Consider the following 21,906-nt stretch of genomic DNA (forward strand, 5'->3'; position numbering starts at 1 on the left):
ATTCTTCTCTCTCTGTCCCCCTAGCTAGCCTCTCTGCGGTCCATCTTGCAGCTCTGTGCTCTCCTGTCCCCAGCTCTCTTGTCTTTCCAACTCCCCAGCACTCTGGGCTGACACTGCACCCAGTCAAGTAGCAAAATCAACGTAAGAAAGCCCTTCCTGAAGACCCACCTAAAAGGTATTCTAAAGCCCTTCCTGACTGCCCAAGGGCAAAATACCTACTAAGGTGTTTTTCTCTTTTCCTCAGTCCAATAACTATCAAAATATCAATACTAGTTATTTTTGTATGGACACAGTAAAAGATAACATTGAGACTTGTAGGGCAGCTCTCCTGGGAACATCTTGCCACAGACTCAGACTACAGCACTCAGGCCAGATTAATCATTCCTAACCCTAGCAGGGTCCAAATCCAGTTATTACTTTTTGGGTCATGACTGCATTTGTCCATGACCAAGCTCTTAACTTATAGTTAAGCATTATGGCTTTTTGGCCAGACCCATCTCAATGCCAGGGTAGCACATAGCTTACCGCTTGCCCTGGTTCCATCCAGTCCCTCCTTGGGACCCTGCTTTGGGGGTGGTAGCAAGAAAGGGCAGCTGAGGCTTTGGTGAGAGAACAGATGCCCAGAAGGGAAATATCACTGAAAGTCACATTACAAAAGTATGTTTTCTTGTGTCCATACAAAAAGGACATTGCTCTGAATAAACTATGCAAAGGACTTAGGAAGAAGAGAAAAACAATATTTACAAGTCAACAGAGCACAAAGAAAGAAGTTACAAATAAACACAGAGGAATGGGAGTACTGTGATGGGAGCAACCCAATAAACCTAAACTACCTGAGGCTGATGTTGGTGGGCCCCACGGGTGACTTATGTGAAGTGGGGAAGAGAAGCACAGTCACTTTCTCCCCACCTGCCTCTGCCACCCGGGACCCAGTGTTACTGGGTTCTTGTCTTGCCTCGCAGAAAGGAATTTCAGGAGTAGACAAGCAGTGAAGTAAATAGATTTTATTTGGAGAATTTTTAGGTATGGAGGGAGAGAGAGTAATGTACTCAAGAGAGAACACGGGCTTCTCCAAGAGCGGAGAGAGCCCCTACACACATCCTTAGATTAGACACGAACGCATGAAAGTACACATCTCAAGAGGGGAGATGCAGACGACACATGTGCTCGGGCACCACATGTGCTTGGCCACGTGGGCGCAAGCAGCACACGGGCTCCTGCAGCATATGTGCGCCCTTCCTTTGTTCAAGGTGGCCTTTATAGGGTTTCTCTAGTTTGCCCCCACGTGAAGCTTCTTCCCAGGTAAAATCCGTTGCTAAGGAGTTTACCAGGGAGGTTGGGAGTGGTGATGGTCTTTGGGCTGGATCACATTTTAATCAGATTAAGGGAGAGGTCAGAGGGTTTGAGGAACTTCATAGGGATGAGGCCTATATCCTCTGGGTCTGCAGATGGTCTTATCAGGTCTTTGTTTTCTGTATCCACCCAAGGTGGGTCACTCCTAGAATTCTTCTTCCATGAAATTTTGTTTCACTGCAAAGAACCTTTTCCTATCTACCTGTCTACATCAAGGCTATGCAGGAAGAACAAAACAGTGTTATCCTACACCCCATGTGGGACATCTTGGAAAAACAAATATCTATAAAATCCACCTTGAACAAAGAAAACATGCACACATGCTGCCCAGGCTCTTGTGTTGATTGTGCCCTGTGGCCAAGCACATGTGGTGCTGAGCACATGTATTGCCTGCATCTCCCCTCTTAATATGTATTCTGGGGCTCTCTCTGTCTTTGAAGAAGCTTGTATTCTCTCTTGAGCATGTTCCTGTCTCTTTCTTTTCCTCTCCCTTCTTCCCTTTCCCAAAAATCTTCAAATAAAATCTGTTTTTACTTCACTGTTCATCTCCTTCCAAAATTCTTTTCTGGGAGAAGGACAAAGACCTGTGAGGACAGTAAGAGGACTGACTTTCCTACTAGCAGCAATTTCTCACTCCAGCCTGAGTCCACAGTTCCCTGAGAAGTCAGGTGGTGGGGATTAACTTCTGTACCAAAAAAAAAAAAAAAAAAAAAAAATCAAGTGAACATCAGGTGTGGCTTGACAGCCACCTAGTGGAGCTGGCGGGGCTATGACCCATGCCATGCAGGGGCTCACTGCAGTCCTAGATTTCCCAGCTAATTGGGGGAGGGAGGGCGGGGGGGGGGGGGGGAGGTGGCAGAGGTGGATTGGGAGAAAATGGTCTTTTCTCTCCTCTCTGCCTCACATAAGCCACCTGTGGAGGCCCACATGTTTCAAAACTATATAAAGAACTCATACAAATGAAGAAAAACAAAAAGTCAAACAACTCAAACAACTCAATTTAAAAAATTCAGAGACAGAGACACAGGCACGGGGGGGGGGGGGGGGGGGAGGGAGGGAGGGAGGAGAGAGAGAGAGAGAGGGAGAGAGAGAGAGAGATAGAGATAGAGAGAGACAGAGAGAGAGAGGTGCCTACTGTAAAGGCAGTCTGGGAATGGGGTGGAAGGAGGGAAACTGGGGTCATTTGTGTTTTACACTGGTGAAGGGACAGGCATTGGAACAAACATTGTATGATAAAGAAGACATACAGATAGCCAACAGGAATATGAAAAGAGGCTTATAATTGCTTATTATCAAGAAAATTCAAGCCAAAACCACAATAAGATGCTGTGAGGGACAGGCCCAAAATGAACCACGAGAATTAGCTTAGCTTAACAGGAACCCGCATTGCAAAATAACTGGTTTTTCTGCCCCTGAGCAAGGAATTCAGATACAGGTGCCCCAAGTTGCAAGTCACGAGAAGAGGGGGGGGTCAGACCAGATAACCAGATATCTCTCACAAGACCCATGTCACAAGACCCAGGACTGCCCTAAAAACCAGGACGTTCCTAAGTACTGACGCAAATGCTGATCTTTAAACTATAGGCTAAGAAGTGTTGTACCCTTAATTGGATTGGTTAGGAAAGTATCTGTTATTACAAATCTATTGTCTGTGAAATGTGTGGGCTCTGCTGTAATGGCCGAGGAGGGCCTATATAAGATCTCCTTTGAAGAAGCTCAGGGTCTTGCCTGACGGCTTGACCCTGGCTAGACAGCTAAATAAACTACCTGCTTGCTGATTGCATTCCTGCATGGTCCTTGCTTGCGGTCGGAGATCCAGAGTCCTGCTCTAACAATGCCACCCACACCTGTGAGAGTGACTAACAAGAAAAAGATCAAGTGGTGAAGTGGGTGTGGAGAAAAAGAAATCCCTATCCCTACGCAGTGGTGATAGAAATGTAAACTGGTGCAACCACTTTGAAAACAATATAAAGCTTTTTCAAAGAGCTAACAGTAGAGCTACCATATAACTCAGGAATCTTACTCCTGGTTGTCAATCTGAAAAACATAAAAACACTAGCCTCAGGGCCAAAGAAATGGTATGGGTTGTAAGGTGCTTACACAAAGCCCACTTGGGTTTGATCCCTACCACCACAGGGTCCCTTGAACACTAGTCACATCTGATCATAGAGCCAGGATTAAGCGTGAGCATAGCTAAGTGTGGCCACTCTCTCAAAGACTTATGAAAAATAACACAGAGGTAGAACTCTAATAATCTGAATCAGAAATGAAAAGGGGGACATCACAACAGAAACCAAAAAAATTCAAAAGATCATCAGGGACTACTTTGAAAGTCTGTATGCCATGAAATAAGAGAATCTAGAAGAAATGAATAAATTCCTGGATTTCTATAACCTCCCAAGACTGAACCAAGAAGATGTGGAATACCTGAACAGATCTATCACTATCAAGGAACTTGAAACGGTAATAAAAAATCTTCACAAAAACAAAAGCCCAGGTCCAGATAGATTCACTAGCAAATTCTTCCAAACATTTAAAGAGGACCTATTGCCAGTTCTTCTCAAGCTTTTCCAGGAAATTGAAGAAACAGAAACTCTCCCAAACAGTTTCTATAAGGCACGTATCTCTCTAATTCCAAAAGCAAATAGAGACACCACCAAAAAAAAAGAAAGAAAGAAAATTACAGGCAGATATCCCTGATGAACATGGATGCAAAGATCCTCAACAAAATAATAGCGAATAAAATTCAACAACTCGTCAAAAAGATCATACACTACAATCCAGTGGGATTCATCCCAGCGATGCAAGGATGGTTTAACATTTGAAAATCAATCAACATAATCCTTTATATTAACAAAATAAAAGATAAAAAGCATCTGATCATATCAATAGATGCAGAGAAAGCATTTGACAAGATCCCGTTTATGATGAAAACTCTCATCAAAATGGGTATTGAAGGGACTTTCCTCAATATAGTCAAAGCCATCTACCACAAGCCTATGGCAAGCATTATCTTCAATGAGGAAAAACTAAGAGCCTTCCCTTTAAGATCAGAGACAAGATAAGATGCCCACTCTCACCACTTCTGTTCAATATAATACTGGAATTACTTGCAAAAGCAGTTAGGCAAAAAAAAAAAAAGATATTAAGGGCATCCAGATATGAAAGGAAGAAATCAAGCTCTCACGATGTGCAGGTGATATGATTCTATATTTAGAGAACCCAAAAGCCTCTAGCAAGAAGCTCCTAGAAACAATAGACTTGTACAGTAAAGTCGCAAGCTATAAAATCAATACCTAGGGGGCTGGAGCAATAGCACAGCAGGTAGGGCATTTGCCTTGCACGCAGCCAACCCAGGTTCGATTCCCAGCATCCCATATGGTCCTCTGAGCACTGCCAGGGGTAATTCCTGAGCACAGAGCCAGGAATAACCCCTGTGCATCGCCGGGTATGACCCAAAAAGAAAAAAAAATCAATACCCCAAAATCCATGGCTTTCCTATATGCAAATAATGAGAGAGAGGAAGTGACATGAAAAAAGCAATCCTGTTCACAATCATACCTCAGATTAACTAAGGAGGTAAAATCAGTTTAACTAAGGAGTTTTCTTTTGTACAAAGAAAACTACAAAACACTACTTCACAAAATAAAAGAGGATATGAGGAAATGAAAACATATCCCCTGCTCATAGATTGGGAGAATTAACATTGTCAAAATGGCAATACTCCCCAAAGCATTGTACAGATTCAATGCAATCCCTATAAGGATACTCACAACATTATTCAAAGAAATGGATCAAACACTCCTGAAATTCATATGGAACAACAAACCCGCACAAATAGCTAAAGCAATTCTTGGGAAAAGAAATAAAGAATAAATGGTGCTGGCAAAACTGGACAGCTACATGCAGAAAAAAAATGGCTCAAACCTCTACCTAACACCATGTACAAAAATCAGATCAAAATGGATTAAAGACCTCAATATCAGGCCAGAATTCATAAGATATATTGAAGAAAAGGCCGGCAAAACCCTCTATGACATTGAAGCCAAAGGTATCTTCAAGGATGACACCCCACAAGTGGAAACAGAGGTAAACAAATGGGACTATCTCTATCTTAAAATAAGAAACTTTTGTACCTCAAAGGAAAAAGAGACCAGAATACAAAGACAGTCTACAGAATGGGAAAGGATATTCACCCAATACCCATCTGATAACATGTTAATATCAAGGATATACTAGGCACGGGCTGAACTCTACAAGAAGAAAACATCCAACCCCATCTGAAAATGGGGCAATGAAATGAACAGAAACTTTCTCAAAGAAGACATCTTAAATGGCCAAAAGGCACATGAAAAAATGCTCTTCATCACTAATCATCAGGGAGATGCAGATTAAAACAACAAGATATCTTCTCACACCACAGAGACTGGCCCACATCCAAAAGAACAAAAGCAACAGGTGTTGGCGTGATTGTGGGGAGAAAGAAACTTCCCTCGGTTGAGATGGCTACTTTCTCAGATCCTCCCGTACCTAAGTCCCAAACGAGATGCAACGTGTTCCTGATAGAAATGTGCTCTCAAAGTAAAAATATTTCTGATGCTGGTGTATTAACATTTCCTACAGAGAGACCCTCATCTCCTCCATATAGCTCCACTTCCAGTGCATCAGATGAAAGTGATGCAGATTATAAGTCTGCTGCCACTTCCTCGCATTCTGAGAGTGGCTCAGCCAAGCAGCCTTCAGACCGCGTCCAATCCAGATGAAGAGGAAGCAGTATCCATCTTATCAAGGGTTAAGAATGGATTCACTCAGTCATTTCAAAAAGGCCTGTGCCTTGTATGGACCTACATTTCCATACTGTAGGGAGTATCTTACAGATAGGAGTAAAACGGCTTATTGGGTACTTCAAGATTTTCACGTAGTTGGGCACGGCCATGGCTCCAGAAGCACAACGACTTAATACAGAGCCCCGCAGTTCACGGCAGAAAAGTGAATGGACTATGCATTAATCCATGCCTGCCCAGGAGGTGAGGGGTGTCACTCCCTTCCGCCTCTTTCCCCCTGGGCAACAAGACGGTGGCTGCCTCGGAGCTTTTTGGAAAGCCTGGTGTGAGCTGCCCGGGACGGGGCAACTAAAACCTCTTGGGAAGGGAGGTGTTCCCAGCTCGTCCTTCACGCCCTACTGAAGTCACGAGTTGCCCCCCACGAGCGGCTCTCCAGAACGGCCATGGCTCCAGAGCCACAGAAACCAATCTTGTAACTATCTGGCTCTTGGCAGAAATACCTCCAGGCCTAATAAGTAAAATATCAGAAACCCAAAATCACGTGGCCACTATTGCGGCTGCATGACATCATATGGTTCTCATAACTAACTGTAGAAAACAAATTATTTCACAGTGCCTTTTCAGCAGTTCTGATCGTTGGGTGTAAACTCTAAACAATAATGGTGCATCTTTTGTCGAAATAATGAATGTAATCAAAGTAGATAGAGTGTTAAGTAGAATTCATCTGCCTCACAGGCATTGGGAGGGGTGGGAGGGGGGTATATTGGGGTTCTTGGTAGTGAAAAATAAGTACTTGTGAAGGGAAATGTGTCTGATCATTGCATGACTGAAACTTAAACCTGAAAGCTTTCTAACTTTTCCCACAGTGTTTCAATAAACAAATATAAAAAATAAATAAATAAAATTTAAGAAAAAGATTTTCACATAGTCGCTAAAACGTGCTTAAGCCTTAGTACATGCAGTGGAGGATGTGGTTCAGTGATGAGGCCAAGGCAAAATTTCAGGGCCTAGGACATGCTGGACGAAAATTTTCAAGAATTAAAATGATTTACGAGATGTTAATAGGTGAAAGGAAATGGCACCACCCAAAAATGAAAGTCATCTTGCTTCCTGCTGTTTTTTCTCATGTCCTTGAGCAGCCCTGTGTGCTTGGGAGAAGATTGATGCAGATGCCAAATTTAAGGGAAGTTTTACAAAGATTGTACAGAGAGCCTTCAACCTTATGCAGACTTCTTAGGGAGGTTGAGGGAAACCATTGGAAGGCAGGGTAAGGGTAAGGAAACTCAGGAGCATTTGTCAAAACAATTGGAAATTCAAAGGAAAATGCTGATGAAGATTGGCAGGCTATTCTGCCTTAAGCATTAAGGGAAAGAAAGACTGGAATAGTGAAAGCATGTCATAATGGTAATGTTGGTTCTGTTAAACATAAGGAGCCAATGAAGGCTGTTGAGGACTATGCGGTACAGAGGCTAGATCAGGGCCCGTGAGTACGCAGTTATTTTCCCATTCGGCAATTACAGATTGATCCAGGAGGCACAGAGATGACTCATTCATGGGTGCTTACCAACTCAGCCATGACAGAAAAGAAAAAAGATGAGTGTTGGATGATTTAATTTAGAGCATACAATGATAAAAACTGATGAACAGAAGAGATAAAATTTAAAAAACAGTGGAAAATGACAACAGAACTACAGTAACTTGAAGGAAAGATACGGGGATAGGAGAAAAGGTTGGATAGGGAGGTAAGAAAAAGAGGTAATAGTGAAATAGTGAAATATAAATGACAGATATAAGGATGTTCACTTAAAATTCTTTTAAGTTTGTAGTATGTATAAAAATGTTCGTATATTCAAATGTATAATGAAATTGTTTAATGTCACCAAATATACAGTTTAACATTTTCTCAGATTTTCACAAGTGTCTTTTTAAAATGTGACAAATATTTGTATATATAATTATTTGTGGTATCAGAAATTGGATCTAGGGCTTTACACTTGGAAAACAATTGCCCTAACATTGAGTTACATCCCAAGTTCCATAAATGTCTTTTAATAATTTTTATTTAAATAATTTAAACAGTGCATTAGCTTGATATGTCTAAATATCCATAGTGATTCTTCTCTTTTTAAACTCCTGTAACTTTTATGGTTGTCAGAATTGTGTCAGAGATAAAGAAAATTCTTCGGTTAATTGGTGCATATTTTATGGTCATGAGGAACAGAACAGTAGTAAAATATATAAAACACCATTTGCCTTCTGATTTTCTGAATCAAAGTTGCCTATAGCTAACTGAGGAAAGAAAAGTGAATGCACCTCAATTAAGATGATAGCCCAATTTGTCTTTTCATGAGATTATATACAAAAGAGTTGTGATATCTACTTTTACAGAGGTATTGAGTTTTAACAATAATTAATAGAAAACAACTCATTCAATCTCAGGTGTGCATAAGAGGTAACGACTTTCAATCCTAGTCTTTTGATGGTCATAATTCATGGCTCAAAGATCTAGAAAGAAAACTGAATCAAGAGATGAATAGAATGTCTTGCCATCTCAGGAATTTATTATTTCCAATATTTAGATAATTTTCAAGTGTAAAATAAAATTTCTTCAAATTCTTTTGCGTTCAAATGGGAAATTTATTGATGCAAATATATTTCTAAAGTCAAAATTACAGAAAAATGCACTACATTGAAAAAATGTTATAGAGAATCATGTCTAAGAGAAAAATAATTGGGAAGGATAATTAGATAATTCTTTTTACCGTCAGGTTTAATTTTTTTCTTTTTTTAGCATGGAAACAATGAGATTGTAAACTTCTTGGGGAGCATTTATTGCCCAAATAAAGTCTAAGTGATTGTAAGTAGAAATCTCCTTGTGGTAAATAATATTAGGGAGTTTGGTAAGCAACCTGTTAACATCTTGAGGATCAGCCAACCAATCTTTGCTACCACTCCACAGTGCAATTGGTACATGCATTGACGTCAGATTATACTGAAGAGGTGTGGGCTAAAAAGCAAGAGAGAAAAGGAAAGAGAAAAAAAACAGGAAAAAAGTTTATAAGTATTTTAAACCCAACACTTATTTATTTGGTAGATCACATAATATTCAAATATTTAATATATAGCACAGCGATAGGGAGTTTGCCTTGCACGCAGCCAGCCCAGCGAGCCGGGTTTGATTCCTTCACCGCTCTCGGAGAGCCCGGCAAACTACCTAGAGTATCTCACCCACATGGCAAAACCTGGCAAGCTACCCGTGACGTATTTGATATGCCAAAAACAATAACAATAAATCTCAAAATGGAGATGTTACTGGGCCTGCTCAAGCAAAATTGATGAATGGGAGGACAGTGAGAGAGTGTGATAATCTTAAAGTGATGACTTATTTAATATGTTTTCTAAACTAAGCATAAATTCTAAATAAGATGATTACTCAGAGAAAGTCATCTTAATCCACAATGAAACATATATGCAATATGTTTGAGTGCAGAGGAGACTACAATTTGCATTTCCAGGAGATATTGATGCTACTGGTCTTGGACCATGCTTTGAACAACAAGACTTTAGATAATAATTCTAACAATTTTTTTAAAAAGTAAAAGTTCAGGGAAAGAAAGATGGCGGCCGCACGGGAGCCTTGTGGAAAGCGGGTTTGAGCCGGGCTCGGGGGAGCGGCGGGGACCTCATGGGAAGGGGGGCTTTGTGGGCCGTCCCCCCCCCACGCCCCACCGAGGTCGCCAGCTGCCCCCCACGAGCGGCTCTCCGGCACGGCCACGGCCCCGGAGGCACAAGGACTTAGCACAGAGAACCAGCCGCTTGGAGCAGAAAAGCAAATGGACTTGTGTTGATCCGCGCCACCAAGCCTGCCCGGAGGGGGAAGGGCGTTGACCGGCCCGCCCGCTCCTCTCTGGAAAGAAAGATGGCGGCCGCACGGGAGCCTTGTGGAAAGCGGGTTTGAGCCGGGCTCGGGGGAGCGGCGGGGACCTCATGGGAAGGGGGGCTTTGTGGGCCGTCCCCCACGCCCCACCGAGGTCGCCAGCTGCCCCCCACGAGCGGCTCTCCGGCACGGCCACGGCCCCGGAGGCACAAGGACTTAGCACAGAGAACCAGCCGCTTGGAGCAGAAAAGCAAATGGACTTGTGTTGATCCGTGCCACCAAGCCTGCCCGGAGGGGGAAGGGCGTTGACCGGCCCGCCCGCTCCTCTCTGGAAAGAAAGATGGCGGCCGCACGGGAGCCTTGTGGAAAGCGGGTTTGAGCCGGGCTCGGGGGAGCGGCGGGGACCTCATGGGAAGGGGGGCTTTGTGGGCCGTCCCCCACGCCCCACCGAGGTCGCCAGCTGTCCCCCACGAGCGGCTCTCCGGCACGGCCACGACTCCAGGGCACAGAAACCAATCTCTTAACTAGCTAACTTTTAATAGAAATTCTTCCAGGGTCAATAAGTAAAATAGCAGAAATTCATCATTTGATTCTTAAACCAAGTTGTAGAAAGCAAATCATTTCACAACGCTGTTTCAGCATGTCTGATTGGGGGGGGGGGGTCGTAAACTCTAAACAATAATTGTGCATCTTCTATCGAAATAATCTATCTAGTCAAAGTAGATAGAGTATTAACTAGAACTCATCTGCCTCACAAAGAATTGGGAGGGGTGGGAGGTGGGGGTCTATTGGGGTTCGGGGTTAAAAATGAGTATTGGTAAAGGGAAATGTGTTTGGTATCTACATGACTGAGACCTAAACCCGAAAGCTCTGTAACTTTTCCCACAGTGATTCAATAAATAAATAAATTATAAAAAAAAAAAAAAAAAAAAAAGTAAAAGTTCAACATAAAGTCAAGGAAGTTGATTGAATTTCAACTACAATAGATTATTTATACCCTGAAACTCTAAAATATGGCCTCAAAATGTCCTCACTTATTTTGGTTCGGTATGGACTTTCCAGTTTAGTTTATAGGTCAGCCAATTTATAGAACTGTATTTGCTGACATGATTTCACTAAATACCTATTCAAATTGTAGGAAAAACCTGTTTCAAACTCGATTCTTTTATCTATAAAATCACCATTCACACATAGAAAACTAAAAATGTTCATGAATTTAGACATGGGAACAAGAAAACTATCAGCATTTTTTCCCACTGCCCACCGAGATTTTTGTTAGCTGTTGTGGAACACATTCTCTTAAATATATATAAATATATGTATATATCTTTAATAGAATATGTTATGTTATATATATGTTTAAGAGAATATATATGTATATATATCCATATGAAATGCTGCTGGGTAGAGATTAGGATCTTATACATGCCAGACATTTGCTTTATCAGTTTATCTGTCTTCCAATTCCCAGGATCATATTGTCAAAAATCTTAACCCAATATGTTGGTTTTTTCACTATTCTCATCTTTTATAATAGACAAACTGCTAAAACAAAATATTTTATCAGCTGTAATTCTCTATAATTTTAAAATTGCTGTATATATTGGCAAATGGAAAGTGAAAAATGTTCATAATAACATTTTCCTTTACTATATTCCATTGTTCAAAAGTTTACTAGATTCCACATTTTGACTTTTAAGTGTATCATTTCTTCAGGTTGTTGCAGATTAATTACTCTGAGCTATTGATGATTCAATAGTCAAAATAATATCTTTCTGGCAGGAGATATTGTATTTGACACCTGTAGAGTGGTTGATTCAAATAAAGTATATGTTTAGAATGTTTGAAAAGGTAATAGTTGAGTAAAAATATATTTTCAACAAATGTTTTATCTGATGTTATTCTGATAACCTCCCTAATGTTACTAAAAGTGTTTTAGAAGGAGGAACATCTCTATATGTAAGATGTGTTATGAAGGGGCATAACTTTCTTCTAGATATTGAGTCATGGAACCAGGTAATAATTGGTAAGGTTATTCAACTACTATTTGGGTAAGAAAAAATTGGGGTTATAAGGAGGAATGGCAGAAGATTAAAAAATGAAGAGTACTTGTTCACTGAGAATTCACTCTGAATTAAGGGCCTATGAACATTATCCATTATGTACTGTCAACAGTTCCCTGAGTTTGGGTGAAAAATGAAGAAATTATTGTTTGAACTTATATTAGGCCCAGTTAAGATGGACTCCAAAACCTGGTTTCTTTGTGTTTCATCAAGTAGGAGAAGGACTCAATGTATCTATTGATATAAAGGCCACCATCTATTAAAACCGCCCTGCCTTGATTTGCAAGTTTACCATTATTTTATTATATCTGGGGGTATGTCCTAGTAGAATCACTTCATAGGGAATCTACAAAGGTGAAGGTATTATTTAAGATGACCTGCATTTCTATCTCTAGCTCATGAGTGTAACTATTATTTTATTATATTGTTTCATTACATTTTGTAAAATAGAAAAACAGGCAGGAAGGGAGTCTGGGACATGGGGAAGCTCTTTCTAAAAGGATAAGAAGAGAAGTTCTGGAAGTTTCTCATCTATGTGTGATATTTTGAGGAAAACGTCAATGTGCATGACCACTGAATCATGAGTTAAGAGTGAGAGAATGGACAACTTAGATGATGTTTTCCATAATTAATGTATTTCAAGGAAATGTTGCATATTTCATAATTCATTTCTTGTGGGGTGTATTGGCACCACATTGCTTTGTAAAATACATACTCAGTCATCATAATTTCATCTTTAACTTTTATGCATTATGAATAAATTCTTGTCTTAAAAGTTGTGAGTAAACTCTAAAACACTTACTTGATTATAGTGCATTATGTTCCGAGCTGGGCTTCCCCAGTCATAAGCTTGAAATTCCCCAGTCCTAATGGCCTAATGTATAGAAATTCAGAACATAAGGAAATATAAATATTTTTGCTATGAAAAAAAGTCCAAACATTTTAAAGTAGTTTAATTTCCATTTAAACAATTATTTGAAAACCCCTTTTTCTAATTCCAAAGATAATTACTACAAATCATCCAGGATAAGGTAATTGCACAAGTCCAATTTAGATTTGCTTAAAGTAATTTCTATGGCCTGTCAAGTCATGGAAATCATTCATTTTTGCTATTGAAGTCAATCTGCTTTTATAGAATTTTCATTCATGGGCTTTAATATTTATTTTAATCCCATGCCAAAAATTTTCCCATTAGGAACATTGATGTAACATTGATTTTGAAAACTGCTTTAGGTAAAGTTCTAAGGGCTTAGACACACAAAATTGTTTTAACAGCATTTGAGAAATGATACCTGGTCCCAGTGGAGGATATCTTGAACTGAAGTTCCTGCTGGACTATGTGATAAATACACATCAAAACGACTCTAGAAAGCAAGAATACATATACAGACACACACACACATACACATACACATACAAACATAAGTACAGTTTAACAAAACAGTTACAATATTTCTGATCCAATTTAAGTGTTTAAGTGCGGTGTTTACCAGAGAGAATGAGCAACAAAATTATACATCACTTTAGAACATGCAAAAGGCAATTTCTTAGAATAGACCATTTTATTTTCGCTATCCTAGGAAAGATTCTCATCTCTATTTTATCAAAATAAAAATTTGAACTCAAAAATAAAAATTTGAACTCAAAAAAGTTTAGAAAAGCATTAGTATTACATAAATATTTACAGCAAAGACCCTTCAATTTAGGTCTTTGAAATTTCAATCTTTGAGCCAGCATTCTGCCCTTCTCTGCCTAGTGTCAAAACCAGAACTACAATGAATGAAATGTTCACATACAATCCTTCCACTTTGCAAAAAAAAAGAAAAAAAAGAGAAGAAAGAATATACGTATTATACCTATTATATGTGTGTAATCATATATAAGATACTCTTTGTATGGAAGTTTTATATTCTATATTTTTAAAATATTGTGCTACCCTGCTACTGTTGCCCATATCCACCTAGATCAAATCCCAGGCAATAAAATGAAACCCCCTTCTCAGATTGCATAGTTCATAATGGGTCTTAATTTCACTACATAGAAAATCTTGTCTGAATCAAACCAATTGATCACTTTCATAAGCAATGACACAGCTTAATTACAATGCAGAAGGTGAATCTAATTTCCATTGCTCCCCATGTCTCTATTTTTAAGTCCTGATTGATAGAATGCAGTAATCTGCACTGCCTTTTCTTAGAAAGATGGGAATGAACTACTTTTTCCCTCCACACTCAGAATAAAGAGCATCCCCTGAACCATGGAGAGGGATGCTCTTCCAAGAAAAAAGAATTTGAACATCCAAGAACTTACTGTACTAAGTAAGGAATAAAGGAAGCTTCCTTTGTTCACGTGTATTTTTAAAAACCCATAGAGATTATCACCAGCACTGAGAAAAGAGAGCTGAATACCCTTAACTTCCTTGAAGTTAGAAGCCATATAATCTATTGTTATTTTCATTGCTGTGTTCTCGATATACACACTACTTAGCAATGCCTCTGTAAACTTTCTTTTTGTGAATAGGCTAGAGGTATAATTAAATCTTCTTATTAATTAACTTGATTTTCTCATGTGTTCAATGAAATATATATTTCATTTTAAGTACAGTATTAGTAGCAAAACATGTGACATTATGTACTATATACTTTGTACTGGGCTGGAGCGATAGCACAGCGGGTAGAGCATTTGACTTGCATGCGGTCGACCTGGGTGGTTCAATTCCTACGTCCCTCTCAGAGAGCCCAGCAAGCTACCGAGAGTATCCTGCCCACATGGCAAAGCCTGGCAAGCTACCCGTGATGTAGTCTATATGCCAAACACAGTAACAACAAGTCTCACAATGGAGACGTTACTGGTGCCCGCTCGAGCAAATCAATTAACAACAAAGGGAGGACAGTGCTACAGTGCATACTTTGTACTGTTTTATATATTTTATATACTTTAGCTTATTTTATATCCCAGAAACCAACTTTTTTACTATGGATAGCAAGGCAGAAACTTAAATCAGTTGCAAAGATAACAATTTAAGCTCTTGTTCTGACTCCATACTATTAACTACTTTATAATACAGCATTTTAACACATATATTTTAAAACCCAAATCAATGCAAAACAAATGAAATAGTGTACAGGGTATAGACAAGGTCTTACATACATAATTTCTCTGAAATACATTTTATAAAATTAATGGGGATGATTATTATCACTAATATTTATAAGAACATTTACTTAATGCCTCTCTTTTCCCAGAAGAATTTGATACCTCCTATCACAAAATTTATTACACTGAATATTTAGGTCATCAGAAATGGCAAGTTGTTACTTTTTCTATCTACTGCTTTTTTTTGGGGGGGGGGTTATGGAAGAGAGCTGGAGGAGCAATAATTTGTTATTTGTCTTGCTATATCTTTTCTAAATTTGTTTTATCTTCTCTAAATATCATGTACAAACTTTTGAAATAACTTTAGCTTCCAGAATTATTCCCAGTTTTGTGGACCTGAGAGTTCAGTACACAGACTTGGTGATTCACCACCACATCAATGTAACTGGTGGTGTCAGAGGGTTATCATCTAAAGATAATGGAAAAATCTCATCTGGTGACAAGGTTCAAATGAACAACCTCATGAATGCCAAGCCTATAATATCACTTGAGTTCTCTCTTAGGCCCCCAAAGTAACATTTACCAAAAAAAATTATTTTAATTTATTTAGTTTTGGGGGCCACACCTCGTGATGCTCAGGGGTCACTTGTGACTCTGTACTCAGAAATTGCCCCTGATGGTAACTCGAGGGACCATGTGGGGTGCCGGAGGATCGAACCCTGGTTGGCTGCATGCAAGGTAAATGCCCTGCCTGCTATATCACACTCTGGCAGGTGTGATAGTACAATGGGTAGGGTGTTTGCCTTGCACGTGACCAACCCGGGTTCAATCCCCGGCATCCCATATGGTCCCCCAAGCACAGCCAGGAGTAATTTTTGAGCGCAGAGCCAGGAGTAAGCCCTGAGCATTGCTGGATGTGATCCCAAAAAGCAATAAATAAGTAAATAAATAAATAAATAAATAATAGCACTGTAGCACTGTCGTCTGGTTGTTGTTCCTGAGAGGGGCGGAAGAATTGAAGCCAGGTCGGCTGCTTGCAAGGCAAATGCCCTATCCGCTGTTTTGGGACAAGTCATTAAGATAGTCCAGAATATTCAGGAAAAAAATTGTAACATATACAAACCGTGTTCAAGTTCTTGGTGTCAAAACCACAAACAAGAAATAAGGCATTTTTGCAGAGGATATCCAGTGCCGCACGGGAGCACACTTGAGTAGCAAGGAACTGATCCAAAATGTTGTGTTCCAAGAACATCTTATTTCCAAGTACAAACTGAAAAATAAAAAACATCATTTGAAAGTTATTAACATTAACCCGTAGAAAAAAATTATTTATCTGATTGTTGTATACAAATGTAAGCCAATAATATTTTCATGTTTCTGGATGTCATTTTAGGAATTTTAAATACTTTCTCTCATTTAATTTCAAAAATAAAATTGTGAAATGGACAAGGCAGATCAATTTTGCATCTCTAGGGTGACACTGAGAAGTGTGCTCATGATTAAAAAGACACAAAGAGTTTTTATTTTGGGGGTAATTAGAGCTATAAAATAAATTATAAAATGGTATGATAAAAATCATAATTGCCAAGATACATGATTTCTGAAACAAATAATAAAACATCCTTGAGAGAAATGGGTGACTCAACATAATTTTAGCAAAGACTTTCCAAAGACAAAAAGTCTAGGTAGTTTAATAATTGAAAGTATTTGCCCAACACATCATGAAGAAAACGTCAGGTTAGTTTTTTTTTACCTTACTATTTTACTTCATTTTTATTTTTCCTATTCTGCTCCAGGGATAGAATCACAGACTTGATAAAGCTGTGTGGAGTGTCTGATAAATGAAACATCTCTGAAGAGGCAAAAAGCACTCCAATCCAGATAAAGTACTTAAGAGCAAAGAAATAAGTAGAGATATTAAAAGCTGTTCTAGGGACTGATAGTTCCCTACTAATCAACAAACTACATAAATGTGTGTGCGTGTGCGTATGCGTGGGCGTGTGTGTGTGTGTATGTGATGGTGGAGTGGTAATGAGTGTAGATTTTTTTGGTTCCTTTTTACCGCTTTAAAATTAAAGTTAAGTTTAATTTCTTAAATTCAGTCAAAGAGAATCACATACCTTTATCAATGATGTAGGGAGAATCGAAAGTCTTCTAAGAGGTGTTGTTGCATGGTTGATATAGGCAATTGGAGCTAGAGCATAAAATACTTCTATTTTCTTAGCCAGTTCTGGGTTTGTGGAAAAGGCAATAAAACCTGAAATAGAAGAGCATGGAACTGGTAAGGAAGTAGCTTTAGTTAACACAACATTATTTTTCCTTATTCTAGAAAATGGGACAGCTTTAGAATAATCTTATGGTGATAAAAAAATTATCATTATCAAAATGATGATTTAAATTATTCTTATCATTATGTGATAATTAATTAATATGTAATAGAAATAGTATGGAATATGAAAGGTTAAAAGTACCAACTTGAAATTTGATCAAATGGAATTAGAATCCTAGCTCTGTGATTTATGAGTTGTGATACCTAGAATAAGTCACCTAAACTCTTTAAGAGTCTTCATTTTCTCATCTGACTTATAGAGATAGAATGAATACTTCCTTACATTTAGAAAATAAATAAGATAAATTGTGAATTTGCAACATATTTGGAATATGATACATAATTAAATGAATATTTAGGATAACTCAAACATTTATGCATAATAAATATAGTCGTTATATATGCAATTAATTGGTTTTATAAATTATAAACTTATAATGGTTTTTAAAATAAATTAATTGGTTTTATTAATTGGCTGTATAAATATTATAAATTGATTTATATATAAGTATAAGTATAAATACTTAGGTTTATAAGTATATTAGTAGATGATAATATAGTCAAATAGTAAATCAAATCCTCTCTAAATTGACTACATAGGAAATCTATCTCTACGGTTAATAATGGTACACTGATGAGACTCAGGAATAGCCTGAACAGAAAGCTTTTAGAGGGTCAAAGGGATGGTACAGCAGGTAACGTACTTGCTCTGCATGCAATCAACCCAGGCACAATCCCTGGCATGGCATACGCTTCCTCGTGCCATATCAGGAGTGAACTCTGAGCTCAGATCCAGAAGTACACTCTGAGCATAGCCTGGTTTGGCCGCCAAACACAAAAATAGCATAAAATGAATAAAATTAAAAGGGTTCACATTTAGAGAATTTTACCTATAAAACATAAAGCCTGGTTCTACTGGAGAAAGAATGGTCTTTCCTAGGGATGTGTTTAAAGAAAGTTGTCTCTGACTGCCTAGCTGTGCAGATTGCAGGCCATGAGAGGAAGCAATAATCCCAAAAAGGAACCAAGTATCAAGAGGCCCATGGACTTCATAACAATGTCTTGAAATAACTAAGTCCACTTTAAACACACTTAGAACAAAGGAAACTTAGCTAGTGTCCTAGAAAACACAGAGGATAAGAAGATGTGAATTTTTAGGCAGAAACAACACAAAAATGCACAAGTATGGTGCCAACAACAAATTGCCTATGAGTGAGAAAAAATAAGAAATGTTCAGAATTCAAATAACTCTAGAGGTAGGTTAAAGTTATTTGGTGTCAGCATGGGTATTCTTATTTACCTCAGTGAATTCTACAGTATTCTACAGTATTACATCTTAGTGCAATAATTATCATTGAGAAAAGGACAAACTATAGTTTATGCTGTTTTAAAAGGTTTGAAAAACAATGAAAAATCAACTTATTAGCAGTACAATGGTAAAGCTTTCCAATCAAAGGGTTAAATCTTGCCATAACTTGGAAATTAAAGAAGTAAACGTTAGTAATATAGAAAAGTTTATATTTTCAAAAAAGAATTTTGAGGTAATTGTTGACCACGTGCTACTGAAGATGTGCTCTGGGCTGCCCAAATTCCCCTTCAAGTCTAAGATATTTATTTAACACAAGCTTCAGGTAAGACTTTTTTGTTTTTGTTTTTCCTCTCATGAACCAAGGTCATGTTGCTCCCAGAGATAGCTTACGTTAAATCTGGTTAAAAATGTGCAAGAATACCCAGTCACCATTTTAGAGGAGTCTGTGTATTATTCTCTTACAGAGATGAATGAGTTCCTGTCGATTGCGTTATAATTCAGCTTCTCCCTCTGCCTGGTTCTGATATTTTTCCTTAACTCTGAAAGTGTTCCTTAAAATCATTACCGATGGTGATGCCCTGTGAATGACTTAGTTATTTCAAGACATTGTTATGAAGTTCATGGGCCTCTTGATACCTGGCTTCTTTTGGAATTCTTGCTTCCTCTAGTGGCCTGCAATCTACACAACCAGGCAGTCAGAGCCAACTCCCTTTAATGATACTCCTTGGGGATGTGAACTTTTACACAATGCCACTTTCACACAATGTAAGGTCTTCATCAAAAAACTATCTTTTCCTAAAATTTGTCAAGTGAGATACACTGGTAGGGTAAACAAGTTTCCAGCACCAATTTCATCCACATTTATTATTATTATTATTATTTGTACATTTGTATATTTGTACAGGCAGGAACCCCTGTGCCTGGCTGTACTCACCGGGGCCCCTTAAAGGGGGGAGGGTTGAGTTTCTCTCCCCCCACGCCACCCCGAGCAGAGCCCCAGCAGCTGAGGACCTCCGGAGCCAGCCACAGCCATCCTGGGACCACTTTCCACATGTCCGAACGGGCCTCATGCATGAAAGAAATGGCAGAGGAGCCCAGGCATGCGGGTCCTGAGGCTGAGGTCTCCAAGCCTACTCAGATTGGAACTGGCCCTTCTCCAACCACACCCCCCATCTTCCAGTAGGTAGGCGTCACACCCACCAGCTGCCGCCAGCGCCAGGTTGGTCCCATCTACGGCCAAGACGCAGAGACTATAAAACCCAGCTCCCGGAAGTGACATCTCATTATCTCGTTTTTCCTTTGGAGAACCTAGCAGGCTACCAAAAGTATCCTGCCCGCACGGCAGAGTCTGGCAAACTTCCTGTGTAGTACTCAATATGCCAAATAGCAGTAACAATGATGGGTCTCATTCTCCTAATCCTGAAAGAGCATTGAAATGGCTCTTTTAAAATCTCAGGGCTAGGAAGAAGGAGACGTTACTGGTGCCTGCTCGAGGAAATCGACAAACAACAGGATGATCGTGATTGTGATCATGATTTGTACATTTATGGACACTCTGAAAGCTTGAAATACAAGTGGGAAGTAAGGTGAGCTGAGTATGAAGGTCAGCATATAAACATAGCATTATTTCTTCCACATAATTCCTCATTTTTGCCTTCTGTTCCCAACCTTTAAAAAGTCATTAGTGTGGGCACAAATGAACCTACAAGACTATTGTAAAGTGATTTATACTGACTCAGTTCTTTCCTTTTGTTACTGTTACCTACCGATGGTGGTACCCTGTGAATGGCCAATATAGTGTAGTTTTTCCTGTCCAGTTTTCTTCAAAATTAAATCGATTGTAGCTGGAAGATCATATTTGGCCATTTCATCAAAACTGAAAAAAAAGCCAATTGGAGAAAAACACAATTACTTCAATTACTTCCTAAATTTCTAAAAAGTCAAACTTCATTATAGTTAAGGTGCTCATTAAAAAAATAGAAAACTATCAAAAATTAGATGTTCATATTTTTGGGGGTAGATGTCAGTATATTCAACCCTGTTCCACTGGAACAGCATGCCTTTGTTCCAGTCCCATGTTGTTTTAATTACTACTGCTTTGTAGTAGAGTTTGAAGTTAGGGAGGTTGATTCCTCCCGTTTTCTTTTTCCCAAGAATTGCTTTAGCTATTCGTGGGGGCTTATTGTTTCATATGAATTTCAGGAGTGTTTGCTCCATTTCTTTGAAGAATGTCATGGGTATCGTTATAGGGATCACATTGAATTTGTACAATGCTTTGGGGAGTATTGCCATTATGACAGTGTTAATTCTCCCGATCCATGAGCCTGGGATATCTTTCCATTTTCTCATGTCCTCTTCTATTTCCTGAAGTAGCGCTTTGTAGTTTTCTTTGTAGAGGTCTTTTACTTCCTTAGATAAGCTAATGCCTAGGTAATTGATTTTCTGGGCACAACTGTGAACGGGATTGTTTTTTTCATGTCACTTTCTTCTCTCTCACTATTTGCGTATAGGAAAGCCATGGACTTTTGGGTATTGATTTTATAGCCAGCAACTATACTATACAAGTCTACTGTTTCTAGAAGTTTCTTGGTAGAGGTTTTAGGGTTCTCTAAGTATAGTATCGTACCATCTGCCAATAGTGAGAGCTTGATTTCTTCTTTTCCTACCTGGATGCCCTTAATATCTTTTTCTTGCCCAATCCCTATTGCAAGTTTTTCCAGTACTATATTTAACAGCAGTGGAGAGAATAGGCATCCTTGTCTCGTTCCTGATCTTAGGGGGAAGGCTCTCAGTTTTTCCCCATTGAGGATGATAGGGAGCAAAAAATGTGAAGTGGAGCAAGGAAAGCCTCTTTAACAAATTGTGCTGGCAAAGCTGGACAGCTACATGCAAAAAATGGGCTCAGATCTCTGCCTAATACCATGTACAAAAGTAAGATCAAAATGGATTAAAGACCTCAACATCAGACCGGAATGTACAAGGTACATTGAAGACAAAGTTGGCAAAACCCTCCATGACTTTGAAGCTAATGGTATCTTCAAAGATGTCACACCACTGGCCGAGCACGTGAAAACAGAGATAGATAAATGGGACTA

The 21,906-nt window shown here is 39.0% G+C and overlaps 1 protein-coding gene across 1 annotated transcript in view; it reads right to left on the reverse strand.

The window, feature by feature from the left end:
• Positions 1-8,907: 8,907 nt before the first annotated feature.
• Positions 8,908-21,906, reverse strand: part of LOC130029798 (gastric triacylglycerol lipase-like) — a 35,398-nt gene continuing 22,399 nt past the window's right edge. Inside the window, exons 5-10 of the mRNA XM_056120824.1 lie at positions 20,578-20,687; positions 17,294-17,430; positions 16,297-16,443; positions 13,370-13,441; positions 12,880-12,951; positions 8,908-9,144 (exon numbers count right to left, since the gene is read on the reverse strand). Coding sequence (XP_055976799.1) covers positions 8,908-9,144; positions 12,880-12,951; positions 13,370-13,441; positions 16,297-16,443; positions 17,294-17,430; positions 20,578-20,687 — 775 coding nt within the window. The remainder of the gene's footprint in view (positions 9,145-12,879; positions 12,952-13,369; positions 13,442-16,296; positions 16,444-17,293; positions 17,431-20,577; positions 20,688-21,906) is intronic.

This window comes from Sorex fumeus, unplaced genomic scaffold (genome assembly GCF_029834395.1).
Source record: "Sorex fumeus unplaced genomic scaffold, SorFum_2.1 ptg000043l, whole genome shotgun sequence".
Taxonomy (NCBI): Eukaryota; Metazoa; Chordata; class Mammalia; order Eulipotyphla; family Soricidae; genus Sorex; species Sorex fumeus.